The sequence below is a fragment of the Macaca thibetana genome, chromosome 15, assembly GCF_024542745.1.
Source record: "Macaca thibetana thibetana isolate TM-01 chromosome 15, ASM2454274v1, whole genome shotgun sequence".
Lineage (NCBI taxonomy): Eukaryota > Metazoa > Chordata > Mammalia > Primates > Cercopithecidae > Macaca > Macaca thibetana.
Window position 1 is genome coordinate 59,373,742 of NC_065592.1, and position 12,764 is coordinate 59,386,505.

Consider the following 12,764-nt stretch of genomic DNA (forward strand, 5'->3'; position numbering starts at 1 on the left):
CAATAGTAATTGATCAAAATTTTGATTAATTCTGTTAAATATCAGTAAAAACTGACACATTTCTTTCATAAAATAAAATCAGAAACTGGAAAAGAGGTTCTCTTTCTCAATACTTTAGGAATGGGGAGAAGATTCCCTATTTAATAAATGGTGCTGGGAAAACTGGAGAGCCATAAGCATAAAACTGAAACTGGACCTGTTCCTTACACGTTATACAGAAATTAACTCAAGATGGATTAAACACTTAAATGTAAAACCCAAAACCATAAAAACCCTAGAAGAAAACTTAGGCAATAGCGTTCAGGACATAGGCATGGACAAAGATTTTATGATGAAATCACGAAAAGCAACTGCAACAAAAGCTAAAATTGACAAATGACATCTAATTAAAGAGCCTCTGCACAGCAAAAGAAGCTATCAATCATCAGAGCAAACAGGCAGCCTACAGAATGGGAGAAAATTTTTGCGGTCTACCCATCTGACGAAGGTCTAATATCCAGAATGTACAAGGAACGTAAACAAATTTACAAAAAAAAAAGCCCCATCAAAAACTTGGCAAAGGACATGAACAGATGCTTCTCAAAAGAAGACTTTTATGTGGCCAATAAACATGAGAAAAGCTCAACATCACTGATCATTACAGAAATGCAAATCAAAACCACAATGACATACCATCTCATGCCACTCAGAATGGCGATTATTAAAAAGTCAGGAAATAACAGATGCTGGTGAAGCTGTGGAAAAATAGGAAAGGTTTTACACTGTTGGTAGGAATGTAAATTAGTTCAACCATTGTGGAAGACAGTGTGGCAATTCATCAAGGATCTAGAACCAGAAATACCATTTGACCTAGCAATCCCATTGCTGAGTATATACCCAAAGAAATATAAATCATTCTATTATAAAAATACATGCACGTGTATGTTTATTGCAGCACTATTTACAATAGCACAGACAAGAAACCAACCAAAATGACCATCAATGATAGACGGGATTAAACAAAAATTGTGCTTAAATTCTAGGTGACGAGTTGATAGGTGCAGCAAACCACCATGGCACACGTATACCTATGTAACAAATCTGCTCATTTTGCACATGTATTCCAGGACTTAAAGCAATGTCAAAAAAACAGAAAGGAAGAAAGTTGGTCAAAATCAGCTGAAAATGCAACATCTCCTCAGAGAGCAGGAGATGGTTGCGTATAATTGGGGAAAAAAGGAGATTAATAATTATTTAGGAAATCCCAATACAAAATTTACACATCAGGTATAAATCACAAGAAATTATTTTACATTGAAATTCCATTCTGCTTGCATATATTTTTTTAGGCAGCCTAAAAAACAAAAAACAGAATTCTGTCATTAATTGTAAAGAGGCTGAAAAATGGTCTCACCTCATTTCAAAGTCCTATTTACATTCAGTCAGGAAATGGTGGCTTGTAGAAATACCTGACAGAGGAGCAGCATCTAGAGTGAAGTGCAGAATACACGTGTTGATGGTTAACTGATTCTGGCACCTGGCACATTCGTTTCCTGGCTCTCAGAATTCCAGAGGACACTCCCATATGAAGGTAGTCTCCTAAACTTAAGTAAAATATACATCTTTGCTGGTTCTGGGAGCTGACACACTTTCCCCTTTCCTCCCTGCTTTTCTGTATCCCATTTTTCACTCCCGTATCACATTAGTTTCCTTCCTCTTCCTCTAGAAATCGGCACCGTGCTCTCTTCTTCACTCATCATTAGCCTGCACTGACTCTTCACACACCTGTTTTCAGTTCTCTTGTGGGTTTTACCCATCACTTTCCCCTTAAGAGTACAAAATCACAAATGAAAGCAGAAGTTCAATAAAAGTTCTAGGTTTTTCAGAAACTCTTTTATAAAATATTCCTTTTCCTTTCTTATGATGAATATTTCTGACAAAGAGGGAATGTCTCTGTTACAATGACATAACAGTAGCTTAGCAAATGAAATAAAAGGCAGGTTTGGAGACTATTACAACATTTACAGGGAATGAGCGCCCCCAACTGGTCAAAATGCATCAAGACGGCAACCAAGTCTGTGAACAGGCTGCTAATGCATAAGTAGGCCTCCTGACTGGAGATGTATCTTCATAGCTAAAAAGAGGCTCTTCCCAAGAAAGAACTGACCCCGGTACTGGAATTAACCCATTTCCTTAACTTTTGGATCTTAGAGAGAGAAAATACTCCCAGCTTCAGGCAGGACATGTCCTCTTGGGGCAATGGACAGCTATGAGGAAAGAGAAAGGGTCAGGATGTGTGCCTTTCCTCCAGCCTGCCTGGCATCCCCGGGGCTTCCTAACTTATCCCTTCCTATATGTATTGTGCAACACTAAGAATTAGAACAGCCTCCCAATCTGGGTGTAGAACTTCAAGTGAATTTGACTTTTGGGCTCTATCAAGGTTGTGGAACTTTTCATAGATGATATCCTGAAATATATTTTCCAAGTTGTTTGTTTTCTCCCTGTCTCTTCTAAGGATGCAAGTGATTCCTAGATTTGGCCTCTTTATACAGTCCCCTGTTTCTTGGAGGTTTGTTCATTGCTCTTCATTCTTTTTTCTTTAGTTTTGTCTGACTGTCTTATTTCGGAGAACCAGTCTTCAAGTCCTGAGATTCTTTCCTCAGCTTGGTCTATTCTGCTGTTAATACTTGTGATTGCATTGTGAAACTCTTATAGTGTTTTTTAGATCTATTAGGTCCATTAGGTTGTTTTTCATACTGGCTGTTTTGTCTGTCGGCTCCTGTATCCTTTGATTGTGATTCTTAGTTTCCTTGGTTTAGGTTTTACTGTTTTCCTGAATCTCAGTGAAATTCCGTTCTATCCATATACTGAATTATATTTCTGTCACTGTAGCTAACTCATTTTGGTTAAGAACCCTTGTTGGAGAACTAGTGTGATTATTTGAAGGACATAAGAAACTCCGTCCATTTGAGTTACTGTAGTTCTTGCATTGGTTCTTTCTCATCTCTGCATATGGGAGTGTAGCTTGAGTTCAATCAATAAGTAGACTTCTTTTCTGGATGTTTTCACAGGGCTGCAGCTTTGTGCAGGGTCTTTATTTGTAGCTGACTTGTCTTTGGTTTAATGAGGGTATGTTAGTGAGATATTTTAGTGTTGAAGCTTTGGGCATGATCTAGTAGGTGACCCTTAGGTGTGGTGGTCAGTTGTCAGGCTTAGTCATGTGGCTCCCCTATATTGTTGTTGTTATTGGGAAGTTTGATGACTGATTTGATCTCCTTGCTAGTTATAGGTCTAGTCAGATTTTTTGTTTATTCATGATTTGGTCTTGGTAAGTTGTTTGTTTCTAGGAATTTATTTATGTCTTATAGGTTAATCACTTTGCTGGAGTATAATTGCTCATAGTAGTCTGTTATAATCCTTTTTACTTCTTCTTTTTTTTTTTTTTTTTTTGGAGACCAAGTCTCTCTGTGTCGCCCAGGCTGCAGTGCAGTAGCACGATCTCCACTTACCGCAAGCTCTGACTCCCGGGTTCAGGCCATGCTCCTGCCTCATCCTCCTGAGTAGCTGGGACTACAGGCACCTGCCACCATGCCCAGCTAATTTCCTTTTGTATTTTTAGTAGAGATGGGGTTTCACTGTGTTAACTAGGATGGTCTCGATCTCCTGAGCTTGTGATCTGCCCGCCTCGGCCTCCCAAAGTGCTGGGATGACAGGCGTGAGCCACCGCTCCTGGCCAATCCTTTTTACTTCTATGCCGTCAGTTGTTTTATGTCCTCTGTTATTTCTGACTTTCATGTGATTTTTCTCTACTTATCTCTTAACATAATTTAGGGTTTGTCAATTTTGTTGATCCTTTCAAAAGACCAATGTTCACTTCCATTGATTTTTTAATTGCTTTTCTTTCCTTTTTATTATTTTTTTATTATACTTTAAGTTCTAGGGTACATGTGCACAACGTGCAGGTTTGTTACATATGTATACATATGCCATGTTGGTGTGCTGCACCCATTAACTCGTCATTTACATTAGGTATATTTCCTAATGCTATCCCTCCCTTCTACCCCCTAGCCCACCACAGGCTCTGGTATGTGATGTTCCCATTCCTGTTTCCAAGTGTTCTCATTATTCAATTCCCACCTATGAGTGAGAACATGCGGTGTTTGTTTTTTTTTGTCCTTGTGATAGTTTGCTGAGAATAAGGGTTTCCAGCTTCATCTATGTCCCTACAAAAGGCATGAAAAAGGCATGAGCACATCTTTTTTATGGCTCCATAGTATTCCATGGTGTCTGTTTGCCACATTTTCTTTTCTTTTTTTTTTTTTTTTTTTTTTTTTGAGACGGAGTCTCGCTTTGTCGCCCAGGCTGGAGTGCAGTGGTGTGACCTCGGCTCACTGCAAGTTCCTCCTCCTGGGTTCATGCCATTCTCCTGCCTCAGCCTCCCGAGTAGCTGGGACTACAGGCACCCGCCACCATGCCTGGCTAACTTTTTTGTATTTTTAGTAGAGACAGGGTTTCACCATGTTAGCCAGGCTGGTCTCGATCGCCTGACCTTGTGATCCGCCCGCCGTGGCCTCCCAAAGTGCTGGGATTACAGGTGTGAGCCACCACGCCCAGCCATGTGCCACATTTCCTTAATCCAGTCTATCATTGAGGGACATCTGGGTTGGTTCCAAGTTTTTGCTATTGTGAATAGTGCCACAATAAACATACATGTGCATGTGTCTTTATAGCAGCATGATTTATAATACCTTTCGGTATAAACCCAGTAAAGGGATGGCTGGGTCAAATGGTATTTCAAGTTAATTGCTTTTCTATTCTGTATTTTATTAATTTCTGCTTTAGTCTTTCTTATTTTCTTCCTCTTCCTAGCTCTGTGTTTATTTCTACTTTTTCTACTTCCTTAATTTGTAAAGTTAGTTCATTGGTTTGAGGTCTTTCTTCTTTTTAAATATAAACTTTTATAGCTTTCAATTTCCCCTTTAGCTCTGTTTTCACTGCATCACATACATTTTGTTATGTTGTGTTTACATTTTCATCTGTCTCAAGATATTTTCTAAGTTCCCTTCTGGTCATTCTTTTCTTTTATTATACTTTAAGTTCTAGGGTACATGTGCAAAACATGCAGGTTTGTTAAATAGCTATACATGTGCCATGTTGCTGTGCTGCACCATTAACTCATCATTTACATTAGGTATTTCTCCTCTTACATGCTTATCACATTTAGACATACATTTGTTTTCTTTTTGTTCCCATAAATTAAGATGAAAAATCAGACCACTTTTACCTTCTAGGAAAAGTGAAGTGAGAAATATAAATATATTTGTTGTCATGAATGCCACACAGAACTACTGTATAGCCCATTTAAAAATTATATTCATATTCTTTCATTGACACTAACCTGAATATGAAAATCAAAGAAATCAAAGTATAGAAAAACAAATTTTCACAGTAACATACTATGTAAAAAATGAATATGCAAAAATTCCCAATACAATCTCAAGTGAACAAAGGAAAAATACTCTCTCCCCCAGTGTTTCAAAGACTAAGAACAATAACTTGGGCAAAATTGCCCTGTATTCTCAAGGTCTGATAAAAAGGATAGGCTCAAAATTCAATACAAATTTGTCGACTATATAAACTACTAAATTCATGTACAAAATATGCATTTGTGAAATGAAGACTCCTCTATTATGGAAACCACTGTGCACATTTCACAATGTAGAATATTTTAATTGTTCAGAGATATGAAGAATTTGAATTATTTAAAATAATGAATAATAAAATGTGTTTGGTTATTTTCTAAAATTGATCCATTTCATAATCTCTACCTTTATATAAACAGGCTCATTTTCTACTAGTGTCTTCTGAAGATTATCACATGATTTGAAGCTGAAATTTATAAATGATGGAAAAATGATGTCACAAGTATTTATAGTTCACATACACATTCTGGGGATTTGATCCAGGGAAGGAAAGCTGTAGGATGATCTAGGGGACAGAGGCTATTATTCCCTACTTTTGGGAATAGTAAATTATCTGATTCCTATAAACTGTGTGAATGGGAGAGTTTGAATTTAGACATGTGAATCTGTATTTGAAACCAGGCTGGTTATTTTCAATTATAACAAAGTAGAGGGCAGATCAGAGATGAAGCCATAAATGGTTAATATAGTGCTGGGCAGAGGATGATATTGTGCTGCTCTTGCAATTGAGATCCCCAGATCTACATGCACCTTAAAAAACTAGAATCCCACTGGTTATAGCAGTAAACTAAATGGGCATTATTGATTCTCAGTAAGAGCTGAATGGACATTTTTGTCATTGTCTATTATAATCCCAGCAAATATGGCCATGATGAAGCAAAATAGCTTCATTATTGAACACTTTCCAGTGGAAGAAAACATGAGAAACTAGTAAAAACTCCACTTACTATGTAGCTGATTTGCTAAAGCAGAGCTCATTCCATTTAAGGACTCAGTATCTATAGGGCCAAGACAAACTAACTTCTTATGCAAAATAAAAAGTTAGAGCCAGAATTCAGGACCACCCTGAAAGTTAATTCTTTACATGATGATATTCGATATTTATAAATTTATGATTTTAGAACAAAGATGGTCTTTTTTATTCGATAATTATTGACTTGGATAGGAACTTCTGAAAACCTTTAGAGAATTTGAACATCAATGAAAAATGACAAAAATGATTTAATTGATAATATTTTCTAAGTCACAGATGTTTATTGGAATGATAATTCTTCGAAGGGTACAAAAATTAGTTCTCATAGTATAAACAAGTCTGACATATTACAATAGTTTGTGACTCTCCAACAACAACTCTATTCAACAAAATTTGATTGGTTAATATACATCTTTCTCATTGGGTTTTGTTGTGTATCACATGAGAAGCACTGATATTGAGTTCATGAAGATACACAAAATATTTGCAAGACCAGTGTTACAAACCTATGTCAAATAGATGACTGTGATTGGAGGACTTTCAGTCCATTTTTTGCTGGGTCTTAAAGTCTTATCACAATTTGTAGCTTTAGCCCGCATAACTTTGGGCTGCCATTGACTATCTTAGGGTTATTACTTATGTTTGATCTTCAGTTTTTCAGGATGTTTTGTAGACTTTGAGAATTACATAGCTTATATTACAGGATTTATTTCTACTAAAGTTATTCAACACATCAATATTTATGTCAAGTACTGAAAAGAAAAAAGTGTTGGCAATATCTGCATGAATACTGCAGCTAGTGAAGTTTACAAATTATTTTCTCATATAAAGCAAACTTCAAAGCTTTGAGAAAAATGTTTAAAAATTATTGATTCATAATTTTAGAAGTTTTGAATGATTAAGTATGTAATTACATTCATATGATTAATGTGTATTTATACAGATTTTTATTTTGCATATTTAATTTGATACAACAAAATATACATGGACAAATTACATTAAAAGTTATTCCACAGTTATACCCCTCAAATTAAATTAAATGTCAATAGCTTTTAAACTTAGATTTTAGTTTAACTTTTCTGTCATTCTTAACTTTACATTGAATAAAAAGAGCAAAGTTTATAGTTTTTATCTCTGAAGTAGAGGTATACACAGTATACATAAATAGATATGCCAAATCTGTGTTAATAAAAGTTCATGAAGATTTCAATTAGAAAATAATACCATAAAAAGTTTTGAGTGCAGGGGAAAAATAGGCAATGATGAAAAACATCTTTCAACACATGTAGAGAGTGAATAAAGAAAGCAAAAACAGAGATAGAAAGTAAAACTAGAGCATTTAGAAAATGGAAATTAGTATGTTCACTATTTAAGACCCATGCACAGAGCAAAGTCTTCAGAAAACCTAGAGGCCAAGGTTCAAGGTTACCCACCTCAAGTAGCCTAGCAATATTTGCAACATCCCAATGGCCCTGTCCTTTTCTTTACTGATGGCCATGGTGGTGCTCAGCTACAAATCCATCTGCTCTCTGGGCTGTGATCTGCCCCAGACCCACAGCCTGGGTCATAGGAGGGCCTTGATACTCCTGGCACAAATGGGAAGAATCTCTCTCCTTTCTCCTGTCTGAAGGACAGACGTGACTTTGGATTCCCCCAGGAGGAGTTTGATGGCAACCAGTTCCAGAAGGCTCAAGCCATGTCTGTCCTCCATGAGATGATCCAGCAGACCTTCAATCTCTTCAGCACAAAGGACTCATCTGCTGCTTGGGAACAGAACCTCCTAGAAAAATTTTCCACCGAACTTTACCAGCAACTGAGTGACTTGGAAGCCTGTGTGATACAGGAGGCCGGGGTGGGAGAGACTCCCCTGATGAATGAGGACTCCATCCTGGCTGTGAGGAAATACTTCCAAAGAATCACTCTCTATCTGATGGAGAAGAAATACAGCCCTTGTGCCTGGGAGGTTGTCAGAGCAGAAATCATGAGATCCCTCTCTTTTTCAACAAACTTGCAAAAAAGATTAAGGAAGAAGAATTGAAAACTGGTTCAACATGGACATGATCCTCATTGACTGACACATCATCTCACACTTTTATGAGTTCTTCCATTTCAAAGACTCATTTCTCCTATAACCACCACGAGTTGAAAGAAAATTTTCAAATGTTTTCAGGAGTGTAAAAAAGCATCGTGTTTGCCTGTGCAGGCACTAGTCCTTTACAGATGATTACGCTGATGTCTCTGTTCATCTATTTATTTATTTATTATTTATTTATTATTTATTTTTATTTTTTTTTCTTGAGACAGAGTCTCGCTCTGTTGCCCAGGCTGGAGTGCAGTGTCATCTGTTTATTTAAATATTTATTTATTTAACTATTTTTAAGATTTAACTTATTTGTATGTAATATAATGTGTACCTTTACATTGTGGTTAATGTAATAACATATGTTCTTCATATTCTTAGCCAGTATATTAATTTCCTTTTTCATTAAATTTTTACTATACAAAATTTCTTGTGTTTTTTATTCTTTTTTTTTTATCATACTCTAAGTTCTAGGGTACATGTGCACAACGTGCAGGTTTGTTACATATGTATACATATGCTATGTTGGTGTGCTGTACCCATTAACTCATCATTTACATTAGGTATATCTCCTAATGTTATCCCTCCCCGCTACCCCCACCCCACTACAGGCCCTGGTGTGTGATGTTCCCCTTCCTGTGTCCAAGTGTTCTCATTGTTCAATTCCCACCTATGAGTGAGAACATACAGTGTTTGGTTTTCTGTTCTTGCAATAGTTTGCTAAAAATATAGAACGCTTCACAAATTTGCATGTCATCCTTGCACAGGGGCCATGGTAATCTTCTCTGTATGGTTCCAATTTTAGTATATGTGCTGCAGGAGTGAGCACTGTTTGTTTATTCTTTAAGATTAAATGCCAAGCCTGACTGCACAACCTGACTTAAAAATAGATGATTTAGTTAAGTTACCTATCATAATTTTATTCAAATATGGAAAAATACATTTTTTTATACCCGGTTATATGTTGCCTTCAAAATATAAATGGGAACATAAAAAATACAGTTCCTGTTCTCTTGTATCTTTGATTTTATCCAGAAAGAAATCTAAAAACAATAATAATGTTGAATTAATATCAGTTATGCTAACTGCTGTAACGTGAGGAAGTAAAAAAAACAATGAATTAGGCATAGCAGAAGGTAAATTGAGACATGTCTGGAATTAAAAGCAGAGATATTCTCTGTAAACTGACTTTCAAACATGTAATTGGAAATGTACACTGCCAGTCAGATATATGAGTTTGCAGTTTTCAAGGAATACCATATCTGGAAGTTCCTAACTGGCAATGGAAAGGCCAAAAATGAAGGCTGTAATGTGGGGAGCAAGTGGGGAGAGAAAAAAAAAGACTTAAACTGGATTCTGAGGACCTTCCAACATTAAAGTGGGGAAACAGAAGAGACACAAAGAAAACAGACGTGGAATACCTTAATATCAGAAGGAGAAGAGGGAGTGGTGATAAAAGCGTATTGAAAAAATAAATGTGCTTAGAAGGAGAATCAACAGACTTATGGAAAATATGAATTAAAACTGAGCACTACAGCAAAAAAAAATAGATGACAGTGCAGAGCTTACTGAGAGCTGGATTGATAGAATTACTCAGCAGAAGCCATACTGGGGTAGGTAAAAGAGTGAATCAGAAAAGAAAAATCAAGGTAACACATATAGAAAATTGTGAGAGATCTGCCTTTGCAATGGAGGGAAGTAATAAGGTTGGAATCCCAAAACATGTGGATTATCTTTTATCCGCATAGTGTTTCCTTTTTGAAAATATATGTTACTGAATAAATTTCAAAATGTGATGCATTGGCAAATCATATTAATACATTTAATTTTTATATATTTAAAGCACAAAATATAAAATTATTAACAATAGTAATTGATCATTATTTTGATTAATACTCTGTAAAATGTCAGTAAAACTAACACATTTCTTTCATAAAATAAAATCGGAAACTGGAAAAGAGATTCTCTTTCTCAGTACTGTAGGAATGGGGAAAGGATTCCCTATTTTAAAAATGGTGCTGGGAAAACTGGTTTCCATATGCAGAAAACTGAAAATGGACCCCTTCCTTACACCTAATACAAAAATTAACTCAAGATGGATTAAAGACGTAAATGTAAAACCCAAAACGACAAAAACCCTAGAAGAAAACATAGGCAATAGCATTCAGGACATAGGCATGGGCAACGATTTTATGATGAAATCACCAAAACCAACTGCAACAAAAGCTAAAATTGACAAATGGCATGTAATTAAAGAGCTTCTGCACAGCAAAAGACACTATGAATCATCAGAGAGAACAGGCAACCTACAGAATGGGAGAAAATTTTTGCAGTCTACCCATCTGACAAAGGTCTAATATCCAGAATGCACAAAGAACTTAAACAAATTTACAAAAAGAAAAGCCCCATCAAAAAGCTGTCAAAGGACATGAACAGACACTTCTCAAAAGAAGACATTTATGCAGCCAATAAACATGAAAAAAGCTGAACATCACTGATCATTAGAGAAATGCAAACCAAAACCACAATGAGATACCATCTCATGCCACTCAGAATGGCAATTACTAAAAATTCAGGAAATAACAGATGCCGGTGAAGCTGTGGAGAATTAGGAAAGCTTTCACACTGTTGGTAGGAATGTAAATTACTTCAACCATTGTGGAAGGCAGTGTGGCGATTCATCAAGGATCTAGAACCTAGAAACACCATTTGACCCAGCAATCCCATTGCTGAGTGTATACCCAAAGGAACATAAGTCATTCTATTATAAAATCATGCACGTGTATGTTTATTGCAGCACTATTCACAATGGCAAAGACAAGAAACCAACCCAAATGCCCGTCAATGACAGACAGGATTAAAAAAGATTGTGCTTAAAACCTAGGTGACGACTTCATAGGTGCAGCAAACCACCATGGCACACATATACCTATGTAACAAATCTGCACGTTCTGCACATGTATCCCAGAACTTAAAGCAAAAAGAAAGAAAGAAAGAAAGAAAGAAAGAAAGAAAGAAAGAAAGAAAGAAAGAAAGAAAGAAAGAAAGAAAGAAAGAAAGAAAGAAAGAAAGGAAGGAAGGAAGTTGGTCAAAATCAGGTAAAAATACAACATGAACCAAGGAATTTAAGAGAGCAGGAGATGGTTGTGTATAATTGAGGAAAAGAGAAGATTAATAATTATTTAGGAAATCCCAATACAAAATTTGCACATCAGGTATAAATAACAATAAATTATTTTACATTGAAATTCCATTCTGCTTGCATATATTTTTTTAGGCAGCCTGAAAAAAACACAAAAAACAAAAAACAAAACAGAATTCTGTCACAAATTCTGGAGGGGCTGAAAAATTGTCTCACCTCATTTCAAAGTCCTATTTATATTCAGTCAGGAAATGGTGGCTTGTAGAAATACCTGACAGAGGAGCAGCATCTAGATTGAAGTGTAGAATACACATGTTGATGGTTAACTGATTCTGGCACCTGGCACATTCGTTTCCTGGCTCTCGGAATTCCAGAGCACACTCCCATATGAAGGTAGTCTCCTAAACTTAAGTAAAATATACATCTTTTATGTATAGTTAAAACCATACATACATTTATGCTGGTTCTGGTGGCTGACAAACTTTCCCCTTTCCTCCCTGCTTTTCTGTATTCCATTTTCACTCCCATATCACATTAGTTTCCTTCCTCTTCCTCTAGAAATCGGCACTGTGCTCTCTTCTTCACTCATCATTAGCCTGCACTGCCGCTTCATACCGCTGTCTTCAGTTCTCTTGTGGGATTATCCATTACTTTCCCCAAGTTGTTTGCTTTCTCCCTGTCTCTTTTAAGGATGGAAGTGATTCCTAGATTTGGCCTCTTTATACAATCCCCTATTCCTTGGAGGTTTTGTTTATTGCTCTTCATTCTTTTTTCTTCACTTTTGTCTGACTGTTTTATTTCAGGGAGCCTGTCTTCAAGTCCTGAGATTCTATCATCAGCTTGGTCTATTCTGCTGTTAATACTTGTGATTACACTGTGAAATTCTTGCAGTGTGTTTTTCAGATCTATTAGGTCCATTGGGTTCTTTTTCATACTGACTGTTTCTCAGCTCCTGTATCCTTTGTGATTCTTAGTTTCCTTGGTTTAGGTTTTACTGTTTTCCTGAATCTCAATGAAATTCCCTTCTATCCATATTCTGAATTATATTTCTGTCATTGTAGCTAACTCATTTTGGTTAAGAACCCTTGTTGGAGAACTAGTTGTGAT

At 36.3% G+C, this 12,764-nt stretch overlaps 1 protein-coding gene and 1 non-coding gene across 2 annotated transcripts; one reads left to right on the forward strand and one right to left on the reverse strand.

Annotated features, from left to right (window-relative positions):
- Positions 1–7,596: 7,596 nt before the first annotated feature.
- On the forward strand, positions 7,597–8,473 carry LOC126937605 (interferon alpha-10-like). Its single transcript, XM_050761155.1, is given in 2 exon segments — positions 7,597–8,042; positions 8,045–8,473. Coding segments are annotated over 2 exon segments (570 nt in total). The 5' UTR covers positions 7,597–7,901.
- A 764-nt stretch (positions 8,474–9,237) lies between these two features.
- LOC126938219 (U6 spliceosomal RNA) lies at positions 9,238–9,344 on the reverse strand. The gene has a single exon (XR_007720030.1). It is a non-coding gene; the product is annotated as a U6 spliceosomal RNA (small nuclear RNA).
- Positions 9,345–12,764: the final 3,420 nt, after the last annotated feature.